The sequence below is a fragment of the Anser brachyrhynchus genome (assembly GCF_964034855.1).
Source record: "Anser brachyrhynchus genome assembly, chromosome: 2".
Taxonomy (NCBI): Eukaryota; Metazoa; Chordata; class Aves; order Anseriformes; family Anatidae; genus Anser; species Anser brachyrhynchus.
Genome location: NC_137695.1, coordinates 126,817,794 through 126,840,401, shown reverse-complemented (window position 1 = coordinate 126,840,401; position 22,608 = coordinate 126,817,794). Strand labels below are relative to the sequence as shown.

The 22,608-nt window shown below is 36.8% G+C and overlaps 1 protein-coding gene across 2 annotated transcripts; it reads left to right on the top strand.

The window, feature by feature from the left end:
- Positions 1-5,114: 5,114 nt before the first annotated feature.
- On the top strand, positions 5,115-19,630 carry LACTB2 (lactamase beta 2). Of its 2 annotated transcripts, none has more exons than XM_080579428.1 (7): positions 5,115-5,398; positions 6,567-6,730; positions 8,079-8,205; positions 10,718-10,896; positions 14,739-14,887; positions 16,427-16,508; positions 18,604-19,630. In XM_080579428.1, exons 1-7 carry the CDS (start codon positions 5,277-5,279, stop codon positions 18,645-18,647), a joined length of 867 nt encoding a protein of 288 aa, XP_080435554.1. In that variant the 5' UTR covers positions 5,115-5,276; the 3' UTR covers positions 18,648-19,630. The 2 variants fall into 2 exon arrangements, with proteins under 2 accessions (XP_080435554.1, XP_080435553.1); XM_080579427.1 differs by having other exon boundaries at positions 5,128-5,398; positions 6,567-6,769.
- The last annotated feature ends 2,978 nt before the right edge of the window (positions 19,631-22,608 follow it).

The window sequence follows — 22,608 nt, the reverse complement described above, 5'->3', positions numbered from 1 at the left end:
AGACAAGACAAGGCTGTGGCAACCCGTCTGTGGACTACACTACCTACATTTAGCAGTTTTTACCAAGACCACCCTTCTCTATGAGTCTGGGACAGATGTGAAGAGCAGGTGACCTCCAGTAAACATAGATTTCTTTTAAAGTCTGAAAAATGTCCAGTGATCTAAGTCAATTATTACTATCATTCTTTTAAGTATGAAAGGATTTTTGGTCATCTGAGATATGCATTCTCTCAGAATCATAAAAATATACATAATTTTGTGGCATAGCATTAAATACATTATATAATGAGTTTGTTACGTAGTTGTAAATTCTTATAATTCCAACTCAGCTTTTTAAAATTTGTAAGAGGATTTGCAAGCTGTTTGCCCAAATGGTGACTAAGCTCCTGGGGCTTTAAGGGAAGACGTCTTAAATCAGCCAAGTCACACACTCACTGCTGTGACCTTTGCTATTATTAAATAAATGACACAAACTCTATACTACAGGGAGAGAAAAAGAGAAAGAGGTTTACGCATCTGATCCTTGGACTGCAAATCAAGCAACTCGTGAGCTAAATTACTGCCTGGATGATTTATTTGTTTTCTAGCTATTGAAGAAAGCCATTTAAGAAAGCACATCTCTACATTGTGACAAAGCTCCTATGGTATTCAGTACACATCTTGTTATTTGCTTCTAAATGGAGATGGAAGGACCTTTTTTCTCTGCTTTAATTAGTGTTAACAGGACATCGGATAGTGTATCTTTTGAATGGTTGACTTTTTTTCAGACATCAGAAACTAAGATCCTCACTAATACTAGCATAGAAATAAACAGGATGAAATGATAACCTGAAACAAACAAACAAACAACAACAACAAAACCAGGATTTCTGGAGATTTGTTGTGTAATTTTCCCTTTACATTTGATATTTAAGCTTTGCAGTCAATGAATGTTTTTGCTGCTGGTATTAATGGATGTTACAGGATTTAATGCATGGCTCGAAAGAGTATATTGGTTGAGGACTTCACTTCAGTATGATAGCTTCCCCTGTTTCTCTATAAGTTACTCCAATATTGTACAATTTATCAGCAGTTTTCTATCACCACTGCTAATTTGTATGCTGCTACAGCAGAACCTTCAGTCACCTGTCCAGTGAACACAAAAGTTGAAACTGTATGGAGTACTTATGCTCTGAGCAGCATTAACATATAGATTTTTAGGAGAATCTCACAGAATTATGGAACAGCTGAGGTTGGAAGGGACCTCTGGAGGCCATCTGGTCCAAACCCCTGCTTGAGCAAGGCCACCCAGAGCAGGTTGCCCAGCACCATGTCCAGGCAGCTTTCGAAGATCTCCAAGGAGGGAGACTCCACAGCCTCTCTGGGCAACTTGTTTCAGTGCTCTGTCTCCCACACAGTAAAGTGCTGCCCTGTGTTCAGAGGGAACCTCCTGTGTTCCAGTTTGTTCCCATTGCCTTTTGTCCTGTTCCTGGGCACCACTGAACAGAACCTGGTCCTCTTTGCACCCTCTCTTCAGTTATCTATACGCATTGCTGAGATCTCCCTGAGCTGCCCCTCCTGCAGACTGAGCAGTCCCAGCTCTCTCAGACTTTCCTCTCACAGGAGAGGTGCTCCAGTCCCTTCATCATCCCCCCTAATAATCTCCAACAAGCCAGCTGGCCACTGGCTTTCTACATCTTCTACACAATGCTGACAGGCAATGTAGGCATCATCTCATGGCCTACATCCCCCCATGCAAAATGTCCTTTGCTTCTATTTGGTTTAAGGTCTTTTTACTTATCTCTACCAGGTATTAAGCATAAAAGCATAGTGAAACTCAAAGAAAAATACTACAAGTACCAAGATAGAGATACACATCTTCCTAAAAATATGTTTTATAAATAGCAGTGAGGTGTATTAAAATACCAAGAAAATCTACCAACCAAAATTCTTCTCAATAAGACTTTCAGACACCACTGCCTAGGAAGATGATATAACTATCTCAAAAATTGTTCTTTGTACTACTATTCAGTTGATTCAATTACCACAGAATTACATGCTTGTGCTTAGATCTATTAGACTGTGCCACAGCCACAGTGGAAAAGCATTTATTCTCAAGTAGTGTGCCTGAAAGGGGAGAAAGACAAGTGCCAGGACTCAAAGATTTCTTGAGTGCTGAAAATATAAACAGTGGCATTGCGGGATTTCCAAAATTACCATACTGCGTTTTATGTATCTAATCGTTGTAGAAAATTAATCGTACACCAAATAACATATTGTATATCACCAGCAATCTCATTTGAGGTTTATTGAAACACAGCTTTTTATTATACTTTATTTATTCATTTATTTATTTATTCTGGCTAGTCTAACATTATCTGCTTCAGAATATTTTTCCCCTCAAAATTTTATATTAATAGCGTAAAACAACAACTTAACCAAAAGAACAACTTGAGGCAATGCACTCATATTTCTTTGTACCACATTAGAGAGTGTAATAGCAAGACTTTCAGTATGTCCCTATTATCCTCTGTTTTATAAGAAACATCAAACTTTAAACCGGTGAGCTTGTGCAGGAAATGAAGATGACAAACAAGGAACTTGGAATTAATTCTCCAAAGGCACCCACTGCTGCCACCTACAGACGAAACAAATTCAGAGCTCCTACCCAATAATAGAGAATTTATTTTACTACACCATATTAATTAATAGTAGTAAGTATTCCCCAGGCAACAGGTCTACACTTCCCCCCAAAAAATCTTTATTAATACAAAAACAAATCTGTGATGCTAAAAATAACTGGTAACTTACTACTTCTCAGTTATCAATTATATGTAAAACTTCAGGTAAATCATTTTAGAAATCTTCCTAACATTTTCAGAATTTTCTTAGAAGTAGGAAACCACTGAAATACTCAATTTAGTTTTGCTTAGCTAGTACCTTCATTTAACAGCACAGCAACTGGACTTTACCTAGTGAGTGAAAATGAGTTGAATGTATCACCAAACCAGTATACACATGTGCTGCAAAATCAGCACAATAGAGTACCTCAGGACTGAGTAAGTTCAGGTCTAGTCATGATTTCTTATAAAGCAATAGACTAGGAAGTTATATGGAAGATACTGAAATATTGTGTATAAGGGTGTCTTTTTTATTCTGGTAGCACACATACACAGAAAAAGGCCTCTTTCCTTCAACATAAAGCATCCTTTTCTGCTGTCTCTATTTCATGATTTGATGAGCCTGAAAATAAAATAAAATAAAATAAAATAAAATAAAATAAAATAAAATAAAATAAAATAAAATAAAATAAAATAAAATAAAATAAAATAAATAAAAGCAACATTTGGTGAGGAATAATTCAGATAAACCAAAGAGCTCGGCTTGAAGGCCTAAAGATAGGGATGTCCAGTATCTGCACTGTGGTTCGGTTGCTGTCTGTGGCTTTTCTGATGGCTAGCAATTAACAACTGCAATCAAAGTCCATGCCCAGGAGCAGATATTTTTAATTGCTGCATGATATAGGCCTGCACAACATGCTGTCAGCAAGCCTCTTGTGCATCACAAAACAAATTGGCTGAACGGGTGACGGCAAAGTAATGCATACTGTTTGTGTAGCTGAAGGGCTGGTTAGCACTTTTTAAGTGTACCACCATGCAGCTAAGTTAGCACTGATGAAGCGACCTAGAGGCAAGCACACTGTTGGTGCTTGGACAGTGAAGATGCAGTGCTGCTGTCTGACCTGGCAGCTGAAGGGCACCGTATGTTCTCCGACCTTGTAGGACTGCTGGAAATCTTGGGTTGTGCGCTGACACTAGCAAGTGCAGCATGGCGAGGCAGGTAGCTGGGCCTGCCTCCACTGCCTCCCTGCCAGGTGCCATCCCCTGCCTCCCTGCTGCCCAGGAAGCCAAATACGTCAGGCGGATCTGTGGCAGACTGAGAACTTGCTATGGGAAGAGAAGAGACATTACATTACAGTGGGAAACACCAGTTTGTCATAGATGGGAAGGTGCAGACCTTTATTAGCATGTTGAAGCCTTTAATAGCTAATCTCCGGGCATGTATTGCATGTTACTTGCCCACATTAGGGTATAAGCACACAAAAAAATAAATAAACTTTGAAGTTTCATGAAGTTATGAAGTTCTGTTGAAGCCATGAAGCTTTGTTTTTCAGTTCCATGCCACATTCTGAGTTGTTTGTATCTCATAATACTTTTGGAAGTTTGCCTCTCAAGATTGCATTTGAAGATATGCACCTCTTCAGAAAGCACAAGGAATCTGTCCTGTTCTGCCCATGCAAATCCTAGAAATGGCCCCAGATCACATTTATTTTCATATAATGAGAACTTAAGAACCATTTAAGTGAAAAGAAAAAAAAAGTGACCATGAAACACTTTTTTGTTTTGTATCTTTATTATCACTTTAAAATGTACATTATTTATAGATAATATATTATTTACCTCTACGTGTTTTAACTATTATATTCTAGGTAATATATAGAATCATTTATATGTATAAACAACCAGATAATGTTTGAAAGCAAACCTTGAAATTGGTGACATTGGTAGTAGGGTGATGGTTGGACCAGATGATGGTTGGATCAGATGATCTTGAAGGTCTTTTCCAACCTTAATGATTCTACGATTGTGTGAATATTGTTAAAGGTGCCTATGTTAATATTAGCTGCATTAATTTCAGGTTCATTTTTCTTTATCCTTCTTTTGCAGGTACTTCAAGGAGAGAACACGTGTGCTGGAATGTCTCTAAGAATGCCAGTTGAAAAGCAATTCATCAGGAGTTTCAGAGAAGGCGCTACGTATCTGAATAGGTGAATTGCAGCGTGTGTTGCAGAAGGTTATTTGCAAACATGACATTACTATTTGTATGACAAGGACGAAGTTTCACAGAAACGCCGAATGGCTGAGGTGGGAAGGGACCTCTGGGGGCCATCTGATCCAAACGGCCGGCTCAAGCAGGGCCACCCAGAGCAGGTTGCCCAGCCGCATGTCCCACAGGTGACTTTAGAAGATCTCCAAGGTGCAGACTCCACAACCTCTCCGCTTCCAGAGTCACCACCACGAAGCCGGCGGACGCCGGGCTCCCCTCAGGGCCGTCCCAGGGCCCTGCGGAGGGCGGAGCGCGGGCCGGGAGGCGGTGCAGGGAGCCCAGCGGCTTCCGCCTCGCCGGTGTCGCCGGCCGGGTAGCCTTCGGTGCCCGTGAGGGGAACGGGGCCGGGCCGGGGGTGGCGGTAGCGGTGGCCGTGGCGGTGGGGTGGGGAGGGGATCGTCGCGGCGGAGATGGTGTCGCTGCTGCCGCGCATCGAGCGGCTCTCGTCGCGCGTGGTGCGGGTGCTGGGCTGCAACCCGGGGCCCATGACTCTGCAGGGCACCAACACCTACCTGGTGGGCACCGGGCACAGGTAACGGCACCGATCCGACGGCGGGGGAAGGGGACGGGGACGGGGCGGCGGCGACTGCCGCCGCCCCGTCCCCGTCCCCTTCCCCCGCCCGCTTTGGGGCCCGTGCGCTGCCTCCGGGGAGGGAGACGACGAGAAGGGGGAGCCGCCATCGGGCTTGTTCCCCGCTCCCTGACGACCTTTTAAAGAATAAAAATTAAAAATTTTAATAAAAAAAACACCATTTTCGGAACCGGGCCCCCGGTGTCGAGGTCTCGGCGAGCCACCCTTAGGCTGAGGGGGAGTGGGCGGGTGGCTTGCCACAGGCCTCGGCACTGCCCGTTGGCACAAAACCGGTCAGAGGGCACAAAATTGTGGGTTTGTGGACCAGAACTCTGAGCCCCTTTGTAAACGGTGCTGTCATGAGGCAAAATATTATAGAGGAAAGAGTCTTGGATATATTGTTTTGTGTGTGTGAAAGGATAAACCTTACCTCTCAAGTATAGCAAGTTTCAAACCCTCCCTGTCAAATATAGCAAGTTTCCCGTTAAGGAATATAAACTTCGAAAGTTTAGCAGGCTTGGAAAATATATATATATATAATATATCTAAATATGTATAATACATTATATTTATATGCATACACAAATACATATATATATATATATATAAGCTGAGGGAAGCCTGCCTTCCTGGACTCCACATAGTTCTATGTGGAGTGACCCAAGCATCTATATCCTCCTGATGCCAACCTGATCCCAATAAATGAGTGCAGAGCTCCCCGGTTTTGCCTGCATTAAGCTAGACCAAATCTAGCAAAACATTGCCTTGATTATGGTGGGTGGGTTGGTAGCTGAGCTGCGCCTAAAAGCAGGGTTCGAATGGTGGCGCGCTCAATTAATTTGAAAAGATGCTGGAGCCAAGATGGTTCTGTGTTAGTGGTGGAATTAAACTGTAATCTGATAATTCATAAGGACTGAGAATTAAAATAATGTTAAGTGGCTTTTAACTGGTTTAATGATTAAAAACTCGTAGTAAAATTTAGCTGGAGATACCCATTATTACCACGGTTATATGCAATGTCATTATTTTGTTTGTTTAACATGATTTAACTCATATGAATACTCTGAATTCTCTGTGTTCTTTTGTGTGTTTTCTCTTCCTTTTTTTTTTTTTTTTGGTCCATATGTAGAAGAATCCTTATTGACACTGGAGAGCCAGCTGTTCCTGAATACATTGGCTGTTTAAAACAGGCACTGTCCGAGTTTAACATCTCAATTCAAGAAATTTTAGTGACACACTGGCATCATGATCATACTGGTGGAATACCTGATATCTGCAAAAACATCCCTGGTGGTAGGCCAGAGATTTTATATATTGTTGAATATATGTTAGGTATGTGGCAAGAGACAAGTTTTGTATAGATCTTCTATGTGCATCAGCTGGATTATTCTTCTGGAATATCCATGTAAACCACATGTAATTTAACAGAACTATTGTAAAGTGTAGAATGAGAGCAGTGAATAATTTGAGTATCACAGTTGAAATACTACATTTTTTTCTTCAACACCTGTGCATAACATCATAGTGAATTTTTCTTACAAGTAAATAATAAACAGTTTATACATTATTAAAAGATGTGAGAAAAGCTTGATAGTCTCTACATTGACAGTAGCGAAAAATAGAAAAAAAGTTCCTTTCCAGACTGACAGTAGTGACAAATTGACTATTACTTTTACTTGTGTACGTCAATAAATAATCTCTGAAAAAGAAATATGAATAACTGCTATTTCATACAGAAGACCATAAGAAATTGCTGATAAGTTCTTAGGCCTCAAAACACTTGGAGAAGATAGGGACGTTTACAGATAAGTTCTGATGTAAAATGTGCATTGTGTGTTGATAAGCAGTAAGAGACATTTCTCTTTTGATATCTGAGAAGAGAATAAGCAATAAGAATAATGCAGCTCATCTTAGTTCTGTTGGACTTTGTCACTGGCTTTTGTAAAGTTGTAAAGTCATCGGGTTTTGTAAAGTTGCCAGATGCACGTCTTCAGAGAAGCCTGGGCACTACTGGAAACAACATAGGTGTCTGTGAGAATTTTGATCCTGTCAGCTCCTGAGTGTGACAGTAAAGACTTGCAAGGGATATAACTGCCTGGTTTCTAGGTTGCCATCCATACCAAGGCATTCAAAACATAAACATTTCAGAATGATAGACACTGAGGGAAGTTTCAGGGCAAAAAGGCTCCATCCGATGTTAAATAAACGTTGAATAGTGCTTCTGTGACTCATAATATAGAGCTTGAGCAACGGAGTCTTAGTGCTGTTCCAGAGACTTATTTTTTGGCTCTTGATGAGTCAGGAAGGAACAACATTTGCAAAATGTAATAATTATTGGATTTTTTTTTTTTTTTTTACTAATTTCACTCGTGCTTTTTCATCTTCAAAATTGCTGCTGGTACAGAGTACAGTATATCAGATTTAGAGTACAGTAGTAAGACTTCGCTACTCTGTAACTCCAGAAGGTTGTTTAATAAACATAAAATTACTGTTCAGAATTCCTTGCTTCAAGTTTAGCAGTGTAATAGTGTGTAATGATTAATGGTACATCTACAAAGAGTAAAAGTAATTCTGTGGAGTTAACTTCATTAGTGACAAATTTAAAATATGAACCATTATTTTCTTTGCTTCCTTTAAACAGACTCTGAATATCGCATCTGTAAGCTTCCTCGTGTCCCTGACCGTGAAGAAATAATAGGAGAAGGAAGACATAAATATTCATATCTTAAAGATGGGGATGTGATACAGACAGAGGGAGCCACGCTCAGGTAAACACTAATTTCTGCAGCTTTGTTCGATCACCTTTTTCTTCAGAATTCTGGCACATATATGTATCTTAACTTTTAATGATTGGTAATCCATACATCTGATCCTGTCAACATTTACTCTTGTAGGCTTCCTATCCTGATCCAGGAGGATATGCTTACCCAAAGAAATTGTTCTAATGAATGGGTATTATCAGGATCAGCCTTTAGTCTTTGGCCACGCCAGAGAAGTTAAGAACATTTCCCTTGAAAAATAATTCGTTAGGAAAAAATCATACAGGATTTTATGTAATTTCTCATTACTCAAGTAGTCATGATGTAAAATTAATACCTTTGGGGATGTTTATGTTGTAAAGATGGATAAGGTAAAATATTTCCAAAGGAGACATTAAAAAAAGTAATATTTAACATTAAAATGTTAAATTTGAATCCTTTTACCTGTCAGGTTCTTGCAGGGTACCAGTTTGGAGAAAATTCTTCCCAGGGAGCACATTGCCTGTCTTGTTTGCATGAATGAGTCTGAAACGAATGCCACCCTCTGTCACACAGGCACCAAAAAAAATCATTGCTCATTCTGTCTCCAGAATTCTTTCATCAACAAGGCATTACTCTTCTCAGGACAAATTTTGCTTGTTTTCTTCAGTTTAGATGTGAATCATATTCCACTTGTAGAATATTTATTTTTTTTAAGTTTAAAACAAAATACACAGAGTGGGCATAGAAATATTGAAGACATAACTACCGTAAGTGTTTGGACATAATCAACTTACAGATGGAAAACAATTTGACTCCAAGCAAGGCGGGGGTGATATATTTTGGTGTTTGCAGTTACACAACCAAATTTCACGCTTGGTTAAAAGCAAATAATCTCAACTGGTTGTTTAATCGGTACTTTAAGGATAGATGTCCATCCCATTGGTTCTAAAATAACAATATCTTCATGTTACATTTCATGTTGCAGTTAGCAACCTTCAAGTTTTAAAGGAGGTGTGCCAGGGTGCATTGGGTTCCTTTTTGTTTGTTTTTAACAAGTTAATAATGAAATTTCCAGGTGAAGTTTCATAAGGAACTGGAAGATACCACCTCCCACAAAGGCAAGGTGTAACTCATCAAACTGATTTTATGTTGCCTCAGCAGGGCAACATAGTCACATATTTTCTGCTGAACACCATGTTCCGTAAGAGCTGGGAGTCCTTGCGACAGACAGTGGTGTACCACTGGTCTCCCAGCCCTGCACTGACTTGGCTGGGTGCTGTTTAGCCATGGCTTGTACACCGTGCTTGGCACCAGCTCTGTAAGTTCATAGTCACTGTTTAGATGCAGTGAATTTGATTGATTCTATTGAATTTTAGCAGTGATGCTGGTCTAAGTTGCATGTTTTCAGCTTGAATCAGAAGGCCTTCTGTCTTTTGAAAACTTGTAGCGCAAGGACACTGCAGTGCAGCTCCATAGCAGCTCGGGTATACTATACACGAATCAACTGGTGGTCTCTAACGCGGAATTCATTCAAGTCGGGGGGTCCTAAGTCCATACCTTTCAGATGTTTCATGACTTGCACATAGAACAGCTAAAAGACCACAGTTCCTCGTATTTTAAGGTTCTACTCCACTGTGTCATGGGGCTTTCAGGGTAAAGTAAGTTTTGGGAGACAGAATTTTATTTGGTTTGGGTCCAGTAGTACACAGTGAATTTCCAAAAGAATTAGCAACATCACCCTTACCCTCTTTTGCCAGGTACAATATATATTTAGACCTCATCGCTCTCTATAGGTACCTTAAAGGAGGCTGTAGCGAGGTGGGGGTTGGTCTATTCTCCCACGTGCCTGGTGACAGGACGAGGGGGAATGGGCTAAAGTTGCGCCAGGGGAGGTTTAGGTTGGATGTTAGGAAGAACTTCTTTACCGAAAGGGTTGTTAGGCATTGGAATGGGCTGCCCAGGGAGGTGGTTGAGTCGCCATCCCTGGAGGTCTTTAAAAGACGTTTATATGTAAAGCTTGGTGATATGGTTTAGTGTAGGACTTGTTGGTGTTAGGGCAGAGGTTGGACTAGATGATCTTGGAGGTCTCTTCCAACCTAGACGATTCTGTGATTCTGTGATTCTGTGATATGTCATGAACTTTACACTTCTCAATCTAGAAATAACGTGTGATTTTTTTCTTTCTTAAAGTATCAGAGTAAAGCCCTCTGTACCACAATTTTTACATGATTAGCAAGTTACCTTAATGTACTTTTATTATGATGTGTCATGTAATTCAGCGTATATTAGTGATGATGAAAACGGACTGTAATTAGACAAAATGATATCCTGTTTACATTGACCTTCTGAGTACTACACTTTTTCAGACTTTCAGTCTGACTTTCTTGGTACTATACTTTTTCTCATTCTTGTTGTAGGCTACTCTGTTGGTGTATCATTTTATCATTATTTGTTTCTACCTTCTGAAAATGAAGCTAGAATTTCTGTATGACTGGTATATGAAAAACTTACACTTTTGTTGTTCTTCTTCTTTAAACAGAGTTTTACATACGCCTGGGCACACTGATGACCATATGATTTTACATCTAGAAGAAGAAAATGCTATATTTTCTGGTGACTGTATATTAGGGGAAGGAACAACAGTAATTGAAGACCTGTATGATTACATGAAAACTTTGAAAAGGCTATTACAAATGAAGCCAGATTTAATATATCCAGGTTAGTTGTTCTATTTTTAACTGCTATATATTACTATATAAATTGTATCTCCTCTAAGAACCTGAGAACTCTTACTACGTCAAACATCATTATTAGTGTCACAACTACGGTTCATTACTTAATGTGCTGCTAGCACTAAGCTATGCTGACTTAATGGCATGAAGTTTTGTAAGACTTACAAATCTTTCAGTGATAGATGTCTTTCTTTCCTGTGGTTTCTCCCTCTGAGGGTGAACCTTGCACTTCTGTATTAAAAGCATACAGAGGCCAGGATCTTTTACTGTAGGAACCATAGAGAAAATTGGGTTTACTTTTATTAAACTATCCGTGACCCTTAATGTTAGCCTGGAAGAGAAAAATAATACTTGTTCTTTTGGTCCTCCGCAGCCCTAAGTACGCTGCCAATGTGGGTAGCTTTTGTTAATAATGTTTGTGGTAGTGTTCGTAGTAGTAGTTAGTAGTAATAGTGTAGTTAGAAGTAGCAATGTTAGTTTTTTAGTTGTGTTAGTAATGTCTTTGAGAGAGAGGTCTGTCCTTTGCAACACAGATTAATCACAAATTCATCTTGGGAGGCTGCAGAACTGTCAAATGGTTATCTTAGTTAATGACTTAGCTCAAATTTGAACAAGAGCCAAGAGGTCGAACATCATGTTCTAAAAATAAATTGCTGATTCATTCGGTCTGTGACATTGCTTTTCATTTTTTCTTCTTATCTCCCCCAAACCTTGGGAATGCATTTAATTTTCATATAAGCCATGTGTCTATTTGACAAGATTGGATTTTAAGAATTCATTATGTAACTAAGGTTTAAGCTCCTCATTTTCTTTTCAGAACTACATCTCAGGATTTTTTCAGACCTTTTCCATTTCATCTTTTTCAACTAGCCATTCTGAGTGACTCTCTATTCTCATTTCTGTCTTCCTCCATTAACCATCTATGTTTAACCTACATTGCTGAATCTCTTTTGTGTTCGTTTTTAAAATATACTTCTTCTGAAGTAGGTGTTCTTTAAGTGCTTTAAGATCTAAGATCATAAAAATGCTTAGTTGTGGGGTTTTTTTTAAATGCTATTTAAGAAAAATACCATTCTATGTATTCCATGGATGTGGAGGCTGACACAGAAATAGTATTTATAGTAATTGACTAAACTAGCAGTAAAACTAAGAATATTTTAGCCTCCTGAATCTCAATCTATTGATGAATGAAATGTTCTGCTTTCTTAAATATCTGGAAAGCATATTCTGTTCCTTTATTTGATTACTGTCTTCCAAAACCCTATATCCCAAATTCTACTTGGTTTATCGGTTTTATCTGCTGCCTTTCACTTCTTCTTAGTCATTATTTATCTAGATTACACATTCACCAAGGCTGAATATCTGTCCCACTTATCTGTAACTGTTGGCTACGCTGTTGTACATGTGTTCATGCTGTACTTGCAGTTAGGAAGACGGTAGGACATTGTGCATTTCCCTTGATAAGTAGCTAAGCGTTGAGATGGTTTGTAGCTAGCTTTGTTTCTTTATCCATGCATCACAACATGTACATACAATTGTGTAAAAGATAACTACTACCAAGTCAAAACAATTGTTTATGTGATTGGTATGTACTACAATAAAATGATAACTATAGCAGAATGCAGTTTGTTTTACCAGTCCATTCTATATAACCTCAATACTTTAATCTTATTACAGTTTTAGATCTTCATAATTCTTGTATTGTCTCTTTTCCCTGTCCATGCTTTAGCACTGACATTGCAGTCTGAGAAATAAATGTAAGAGAGCATGAATTTTTACAATAAGGTGATTGCTGGCTAGGTGTTAGTAGCAGAATTGGCCAATCCTTCCCTTTTCATGTTTTGTTTGGCTGTTTGTTGTTTGTTTGTTTTTGTTTTTAATTGAATGTGGAAATTACTTCTGGCAAAGTACTCATTGCAGTCTATTTTCCTGCTCATAGTTGAGAATCTTTGGGAAGAGAAAAGGGTGTTTTAGCCGCCAGAGGGCTCCCTAACCTGTAATAATAAACAGTGTTACTTGATAATACAGAAAAAATGGTAGTTAGGAGTCTGTGCAAGATTTCATGAGCCAATTATTTTCTTCACTTTTATTCTTTGTGCTTTAATTTCTCCTGTGTAAACTTAGAGAACCTGTGTGTCTTCACAGGGTGCTATAAGAATAAATACTTGCTGTTTGTGATCACCTGGAATATACAGAGGTCTCAAATAATATGAAGCTGTCTGATGCAACATCTAAGTTAATATTGGAAAGATGGTTGTATTTTAAAAGATCTGTTTAAAATTCTCAGAAAAGCTTTAAATATATGTGGATATTAATTTATTTGTGAAATTAACTACACTGCTGTCCCTGAAAAATGACAAAGTGAAAGATCCACATCTAAATTTAGTACAAGCTTTCTGACATAGTTTTAATATCTGTATGTGCATATGAAATGGCAGTAGACCATGTGGCATAGTGAATTCCTAAAGGGTGGATTCATTTGACACTTTTTATTACACAAATATTTAAATCATGAAAAATTGTTTGCTCATTTTCTGTAAGCTGCCTGTCCTCAGGCAAAATAAGCCATAAATTAAAATGTCTTGAAGTTAAAAACTCATTTAGTCAGTCAACCCAAAACTATAAGCAAAGAATATAATGATTTTTTAAATATAGTGAATAAAATAAATTGATTTGGATGATACATAATAATTTCTAAAAGACAATTATTTTTACAGTAGTTGCTGTCCTATTCATTTTATAAAAAAAATACTTAGAGTTTAGTCTGGCAGAGACGGAAGTTGCTGCTGCTACTTCAGGTGAGGTGTATGAGGAAAAAACAGGAAACCTTGCTGTAAAAAGCATGTGATAAATATTCATGCAACACTGCAAGTAAATTTGTAAATAGGTGAATCATAAAGTTTAATTTGTGCGCACGTAACTCCCATATCTGAAAAATATTTTGATTTCATCTGTTATTTATTGTATCATGAGGCAGTTTTTCATTTTCCACAAAGGCTAGTGATATATCAGTTAAGCCTTATTCTAATTTTATTCAAAGACCTATCAGTATGTTGAATGGTTCTCATCTGCCTCAGTAAGTCCAGGAAAAAGCATGTGCATTTTTTTTATTACGCAGCCAGATCCACAATGATCTATATGTAACCTTTCTTGTGCATCACTTCTTCCTGCCCTGGCATGTTTGGATTGTCTCACTGATTTTTCTTCTTTCTTTTTTTTTAAATTATTATTTATTATTTATTTATTATATGTACAAACATATGTATGTAGGAGAGTAAAGTATAGCGTGTGAGTGAGTTGTGAAGATCTGTACTGGAAAATTTATCTGTCACAATGTTACTTCCCTCACCTCTGTGTTTGCTGGAGTTAGCTACCCTCCACAACAGGAACAATAGTACAATACAGGAGTCTTTGCCTCACCCATTACTCTGTAGAGACCAGTATCAGTTTAAGTCATCAATATCAATATTCTCTGGAGGGTGTGAGTCAAGCAGAGGTAATATAAAAACCTGATTCTCAAATCTATTGAGTAGTAAACTCCTTTTTCCATTTTTTCTTTATTGACCAATCTTTATCTAGGTCTTTCCTTGCTTTCCGTATACCATTGGAAGTATTCCTTTTCCAAATTCAGACTTTTTAAGATCTTCTAATTCCCCCTTTCCATCTTAATCCTGTTCAAGTGCAGAATGTGATGCAGACACTCAATTTTAGTCTATTTATATGAAAAAAAAAACTACCATAGTTTACATAAGAATGAGTCAATTATTCGATAGCATACTTAATTCCAAATGTAAGTAATATTGCTTTGGTATGTGTGTTTCAATTTAGGTCATGGCCCAGTAGTACGTGATGCAAACACTAGAATTCAAGGATACATTTCTCACCGAACTGCTCGTGAAAAGCAAATTCTGGATGTTTTCCAGAAGAACGTTGGAAAATCATTTACATCCTCAGAGCTCCTAAGTTTAGTATACAAGGTAATTCTTGATTAAAAGATTTCAGATTAAACTAAAGAAATTGAGGTTATGTTCATAAAATAGTGTGTGACAGCCTAAGTATTTGAGTGAATATCATTGTGCCTTTTTAAAAAGAAGAAGAAAAAAGCTTTAAAAGATTTCTGCTTGTTCAAAATGCACGTGACTGCCTTGGATTGGGACCGACATGATTCTTAAAAATTTCTTATTTCACTATTTAGATGGTCCTAAATTCTGTCTCGTAGGACCAAACAAAAATACAGTTTTAGTGTTTTGTCCCAAGCGGAAATTACGAGATGACTGTTAATTGTTGATATGTCAAAGGGTGTTTGGAGACAGATTGGTTGGAACATTTGCTTCCTAATTCATCAGCCTACACTTTCACAGAGATGGGTATTGCTCTCAGAAGTCAGGTAGATTTGGGCATCGTTAGACAGGCAAAAAAGTCATTGTTTGCAACTTCATTCCTCATGTAACCTCAGTAATTTGAACATGTGGTGTGGGGATTGTCCCTTCTAGCAAATAGAGTTCAGAGAGATGCAGCATTAGCTTCAGAAGATGTCATAGTTGACAATGGCTGTGGTGTGTGAACAGGTCTATAACAGCTTCACAACTCGTTTTTTCATGGTTCTACTAATTCCCAGATTCCAAAGAAGTGACTACAAGTCACACTGAACATTTTGAAGTGCTGATGTACCATTATCTGCGGCTGTCTAGCTCCTGCAGTTTTCCTGCTTGAAATACTGCAGTTTTTAAGTACATAGCCATTCACGTGTTTCTGTAAATCAAAAACCATTTTTCCTGTCATTATCAGATAAGAGGTTTTTTTCAGTACTACTAAAGCTTTAATGTAAAAAAGGTATAATCTGTCAGAACTTTTTAAAGATTTGCAATTTACTGAGACAGTTTTCTAAGGATTTCTTCTGACAGACTCGTGTAATTTGGAGAAGAACTTTTGTAATTTTCAAAAAGGAGTTTTTACTTAGATTATGCTGGAGAAAGGAATTTTGAGAAATATTGTTCATTGTTACTTACTCAGCACTGAAATTTTTTAAGATACACTTTGTCCTCCTGAAACTGTTTGCTTACTGATTTACAAATACTAACTGTTAAAGGACTTTTAAACTCATGCAAGTAGTATCATGAAATAGAAGTAATATAGGTATCTGGAGAAAGGCCTCTTTAAATTTGTCATTAAAACCTGTGGAAAAATGCTCAGCTACACCAACAACCCAGTGCAGACTAAGTTCAGTAGAACACAGTCTTTGAGTTGGCCAAAGTCTGTATAGTACAAGTGCATGATGCAAAAAATAAGAACAGTAAACAAAAATGTCTTATTAGGCTACTAGTTTAAATGGTGCAAAATTGGTTTACACATTCCATGCTTTTGTCGCTGTAAAACTAACTGAATGTTCAACATAGTAATTCAGAAGAGGAAAATCTATGTTAATAAGCCACGATTTCCATATATTGAAAAAAATCATTGGGCGATATTGAAAGATATTTAAACAAGTACAAAACTCATATTTGTATTCCCCTTAGGACATTCCTGAAAATTTACTACTAGCAGCAGAAAAAAACCTCCTAGTCCACTTGAAGAAGTTGGAAAAAGAAGGAAAAGTGTGTAAGTTGTGGGTAGTGGGGTTTAAAGACAGTCATTTTCATTTTGATTTTCTGTGTAATGTTTGTTGTGTCCTGGTTGGGGGGAGCAGGAAGAGACAGAATCTAATTAATAATATAAATAAGATTAAATTAGTGTCTTCTAACTACACCTTCTGTTTATTTTAATGATAAATCAGCTGATAGGCTCAGTATTGTTTGAACAATAGAGATTTATTTTTTTTAATAATAATAGTAACATGATTTTTATTCCAAGAAAATAGATTAAAATCGTGCAAGCAGTTATTTTTATCAAAGTTTGGAAAATAATGGTTTTAAGCATACTTTGTAGAGAATGCCATTGACGCTTACCGACATGATGCTGCACCAGCAGTAACTAAATGTGATCTCAGTTGTTGGTTATTGACATACATTATTGAGCCTAGACCTACACGCTTCTCCAATCTGGCTACACAAGATTGCTCCAGGGTATCAGATGCTATGGATTAAACTTATCCCTTCCCTTTCACTGCTGGGGTAGCTCAAGCAGCAACATTTTCTGTTTAGATGAAATAGTGGATAAATTAACTTTCTCTTTACAGGTAGACTTGCAGTCTTTGATACAAAAGACTGTGTGTGTCCATCTTAAACGTTAAGGAATTGATTTGTCTGAGGAAGCTAGTGACTTTCATCTCTTTAAGCCAGTTTTGCTCAGAACAACTTTTTCATGTTTACTGGACAAAAATCACTCAGTTTTCCTCAGAAATCACCTTTGAAATTTGAAGAGACAGCAGATAGGGAGCTTCAGTCAGATAACTGTTCACAAAGTAGCAACGTCTTGAAACAATTATAAAGTTGTAATAACTAGAGGATATACTAAACAGAGGAATTGATTGTGGTTCCTTTAATTAAGTTGGAGGTCCTTGATTTAGCTGCGTACTCCAGCTTTCCCAGAAGCACAAGAATTGCCTTTTAAAGTTTTTTGGTTTGGTTTGGTTTTTAATCTTCAACTTGTGCTCATAGAGAAAGAAGAAAGCAATCTCATCAGAACACTTAGGAGTTTCTTGTGATTATCTCAACAGTGTGGGAACAGTTGCTAACTTTTTCAATACAATCTTAGACCCAGTTCTGTAATACACGCTTAACATCATGTGACCGCTGTTGGTTTTTCAGTTCAAATTAAGGACATCTGTTAAGGAAAACTGATTCTATTGGTTCTGAGCATGTAGCGTAGAAATGCTTGCATACTCACTTTACATGCTCATTTAGCTTTGATACAATGTCCTTACGAGCTAGTCTGAGTTGCAGTATTTCAGGTTTTGTTCTCATTATGGAAGACTTGAGCTGCAGTCATAACACTGTTTGCTTAATTTTCACAAAATATTTTCCCAAAGAAACATGTTGTCAGTGTTGGTAATAAATGTGACAGCCGTATTCCACTGTTACTGGAGAGCTACTCCATGCAAATTATGGCCATATGCTGTCTGCTGCAGTCATTAATTCACCACTACATTCTAGGGATTGCAGTTTATGTGGGTACATAACTTTTAAAGCTACAATTAGGAGTGATAACTGCCTTTAATGATTTACTTTTCTCACTTCAAACAGAAAAATAATGCCTTGTATACAGGAGCATGGCACAATACGTGCATTTAACTTTCTCCTATATTTGGATGATTGTCATTGTTTTGCATTTTTAAAAGACCGTTGATGAAGAAAAAGAAATAATTTAACTGTTGCTAATTTAGCAGCACTTTTTTTCTCTCAAGTTCATAAATTTCAGAAAATGTAGCAAGTGCTACCTCAAATGTATTAATAATCTTGAAATGTTAATATCCTGAACTTAAAATAACTGTAGGATTATTAAACCCTTTTTTATTACTCATGCTTTATATCACTAGAAGTTACACTGTGATCCAGATAATGTTTATTAGCTTTCATTAAAATTCAGCATTGGCCTGAAGGAGAGTATTCTAATAGACAAACTGGCGGTGTTTAATTTAAAAAAAATGGTATGTACAGAAATGTACACTTTTACAATTAAGGTTGAGATAGTCTAATGTTTATACGCAGCATGTAAGTGTTAATTTGTGAATAATTTGGTCTTTTTTTCTTAACAGTACGTGATGCATCTCCCAACTTCAGATGGAGAAACAATTTATAACTTACACAAGATTGCTCAAAAACATTCTCAATCTGCACAGTTGCTGCATGAAAAAACAGAAAGATGATTGCAGATGACATGTAAAATAAAAATTAATTCTTCTTTCATTTAAAAAAGTATTAACAATTTTAAAGCAATGTTATAGTCAGTTAAATGATAATTTTCATATTCTACTTTATGGGAATTTAAAAATTTATAGGTACTGAGGTTAATAAAATAGAATGAATGTGAAGAACTGAGTGTTACCTCTGTTATAAAATGCCAAGCTTTATCGTTGGTCACAGAAGACAAATAGCAAAGTCTATTATATTATAAACTTAATCAAAGATATAAAAAATCTGTAGTAAAAAGAAAAGATTTGACACTAAAGTTGTTTTCATTTTCCTGTGCCTTTCAAAAAGTGTCTTTTTAATAATTTACCTGTAAATTCTAAAAAACGTCCAATTTTTATTAACAGGTGGAAATGCTGTTTTTCCTTTTTTTTTTTTTTTAATTTATGTGCTTGTGCACATTTTTGCTGGTTACTCACTGCAATGTGTTTTAACAAATGCTGAAAGTACTTCCAGACTTCTCTGTTTTCTCAGGCAAACATGATTTCTGTGAAATTCATTCAAAGTATTCATCATTAATTTTAACTACATTACATTTAAAAAAAATGCACAGAGTTAGGACAGACTTAAATTCTATCTTCTAAATTTCATCTAAGAAAGGGATTAAAAAGCTGTGTAAATTGACATACCTATTGTGCACCATATGAGGTTAAGTTTTTCTATCACTTTATAACTAACAAGCTTCAAATTTTGCTATTAACTCCATTTAAACTACAATTATTTTAACTAAAGGTTGTATTTGATTGTAAGATACTGTATAGTGTGTTAAAATGCAGTGTTTGAAGATGAATTTTAACTTAAGGTTCAGTTTTCCATGTAGCTTAAACTTTCAGAATAATGTATAAATATTTGCATTACTTTGTGTATTTAAAATTTGTGAGTTTCTTATGATTTATACACTCTTTTAATGCTGGTCCAACTTAAAAAAATGAGATATGAGATGTTTAAAGGTACCAAAGACAAATTCAAGGAGACAATACCAAAGACAAATTTCAAGGACCGAAGGTCCTTGAAAACCTTTTAAGTCCAGTCCTGAACCTTCATTTGTGCTGGGGTACTTTGAATAGGCATGGCTTAGGAGTTTTCATTATCTTATGAAGTTAATAGCGTTTGCTCTGATATCTGAGCCAGATCCAATATAAAAATATACCCAAGAACAGTGATCCAAAGCTGAAAACATATTCCGAAGTAGTAACCAAACCACTGAAGAGGGGAAGTGTTAGCTTTCTGCTCTGTAAAATCACAGAATCACAGAATCATCTAGGTTGGAAGAGACCTCCAAGATATGATGCTTTTTGTAAACTTTCTCCATCTGATTTTCAACCACATCGTGATTTTTGCTTGCTTTCTGTGCAGTGCCATTTTGAAGTCATTTTCAGGTATACTGTTCTTAGTTTTTTCTTCCTTATGTGTTTTCTGTTTACTTTTCCTACTTCGGTATTTTTCATATTTTATTTATATATACATATATATATAGTATAAACATAAAATATAAATATATACTTTTGTGTTACTTCTGTATGTTCTGTCTTCTAGTACAAACACTTTATTTTTTCTTCTCCTGCCTCCCACAAACATTGGTTTTTCTCAGTTCTTTTTGGTTTGTTTCTCTCTTCATAATTACTCAGAAGCTTTCATGTAGACTTCTTGCCATTAATAATAATTATTTTTCTGTAGTTACTTCATGAATGTTTGCTTACCCTTTTCATTGCAAGGAATGAAAAGGTAATTATCATCACTTCTTTTTTAAAAAGCTCATTCACATGCTCTGAATTATGACATTTTGCACAGAAATATAAGTGGAATGGTACAGTTTTCTGTCATGAGGGGAAGCTTGAGTACCTACAACCGGAGGCTAATAGCCAGAACCTGATATGAAGTGATGATGTCTCATTACTTTCCCAAGCTAAAGAAGTCTAATGGCAGCCTAAATGTCATTGAACCATTTTCTTCTGTTTTACTGTGTTTCGTTTTAAATACACGGAAACAACTTCAGAATCGAATTAAAGCATCTTTGGAATTTGCAGACAGTGAAGAAAGAGATATGATGCAAATCAGAGAACTACATGTTCCATGCTGTGATGCAGCAAACACCTAAAATTCTCAGACGATGACAGAAATTGCAGTTTAACCAGACTTGACTTGTCATTCATGATCATATATGGTGTCTGAAATTTTAAAAGCAGAGATTGCAGTTACTAAGATGTATATACATACAGTGAAGGATACTTGCAACTGCTATGACATGTTGTAAAAGTCTTAAGACTCCTTGTTGACTGAGATTTTAAGTCAGAAGGAATGTGTATTTAAAAATAGAACAGTAATGTAAGCTATATGCCATGTATGTATAAAAATGGGGATTAGCCTACTTACATCCCTTGCATTTGAGTACACTCATCTGTCCAGAATGCATTAAAAGTTAAGAATAAAAATAAGAGAAGGGGCGAATTCTGTCTGATCAAGATGGAAGGGCAAATGTTGTTCAATGCATTAACTTTATAAACAGCTAGGGACAGAATATTGAAGGAGCACAAATTTGCTTTCCAGCTTTCCTGGCAGCTAGTTTTAAGATACTGTCCTGAGAGACGGAATACAAAAAGGTAGGTTTATTAGTTTTAAGAGCTAGGAAAGAATTTTGTTAGAAGTTATAACCCTTTCAGGTTTTCCATTCTGTTTCTTGCTAATTTTATATTTATTGTAAAATGTCATTCTTGGTTATGTTTTTAAGCATATGTGATGATGGAAAGGTTTCCAAATAGGAAGGGCATTGTTCTGTTTGTATCTGTTATTTCTGGAGCAGTAATATGGTTACTACCAAATCCTCTACAGACTTGCAACCTGCAACAGATTTCAGGCTGTCAGGAACTTCTTTCCTAAGTTGTGTGATCATTTTGAAACCTAGTCTTTCAATATACGGAAATCTGGAAAGAAACATGGCAAACATAGACCAGCAACCCCTTGGCAAGAGGCAGACTAAGGACTGACAGGCGACAGTCTCAAGCATTTTAGATCATCACACTTCGCCTAAGGTGCCATAAGAAACATCATATGGCAGAAGAGGGAACTCCAATAGAAGGAAGGCATGGAAAATATTCAGATGAGGCAACAGGTTTCTTTATCAGTAGAGTAATTTATATTACGATAAACACAAAAATGGATTGAAACCAAGAAGATCTTCATGCCTGTGTGACAGGACTGCAGCCGGCCGTTCACAGCATTTGCTGATTACAGCGTGAAAAAACGATGTCCCACCCCAGGCAGTTAGTTAAATCTTGTTTCCTAGGTTCTGTGGACCTAATTTCTTTTAAGGTAGAGTTGAGAAATGGATTCAAGAAAAAAAAAGAATTTTAATTTTTATACCATCTCAATGTGCTTCGCTTCTGCGGTATATTACATCCATAACTGTAGGGTGTGTAATTGAGGATCTACTTTCACATCAGCCGTTCTTGCAATAATGTTCTTCTTGCTTTAGAATTATGAATACTGGTATGGCCAGGAAATTGAGATATTCCTAAGGTATAAAAACATCTTGGTACTGAAATACGAATGCTTGTTCACTTTAGACTTCTTTCTTTCATATATTTAAAAATAAAATGTGAGAGGGGAGGGGAATGTATTCTGTAAATACCCTAGATCATCTCCAGTTAACCAGTATTCCTCTCTCCCTAATTTAATAAATTTATACAAAACCTCTGAGTATCTTCACAGCTAATTTTTATTCATTGCAGTATACCTCTGGCTCTGAAAATTCTTGATTTAATGCTTGAACCTGAGCATAAATCTGTTTTTTGTTGACAAGTGTCATTCAAACTCCTAAGCAACAGCACTGTGTGCCAAGTTAAGAATAATTA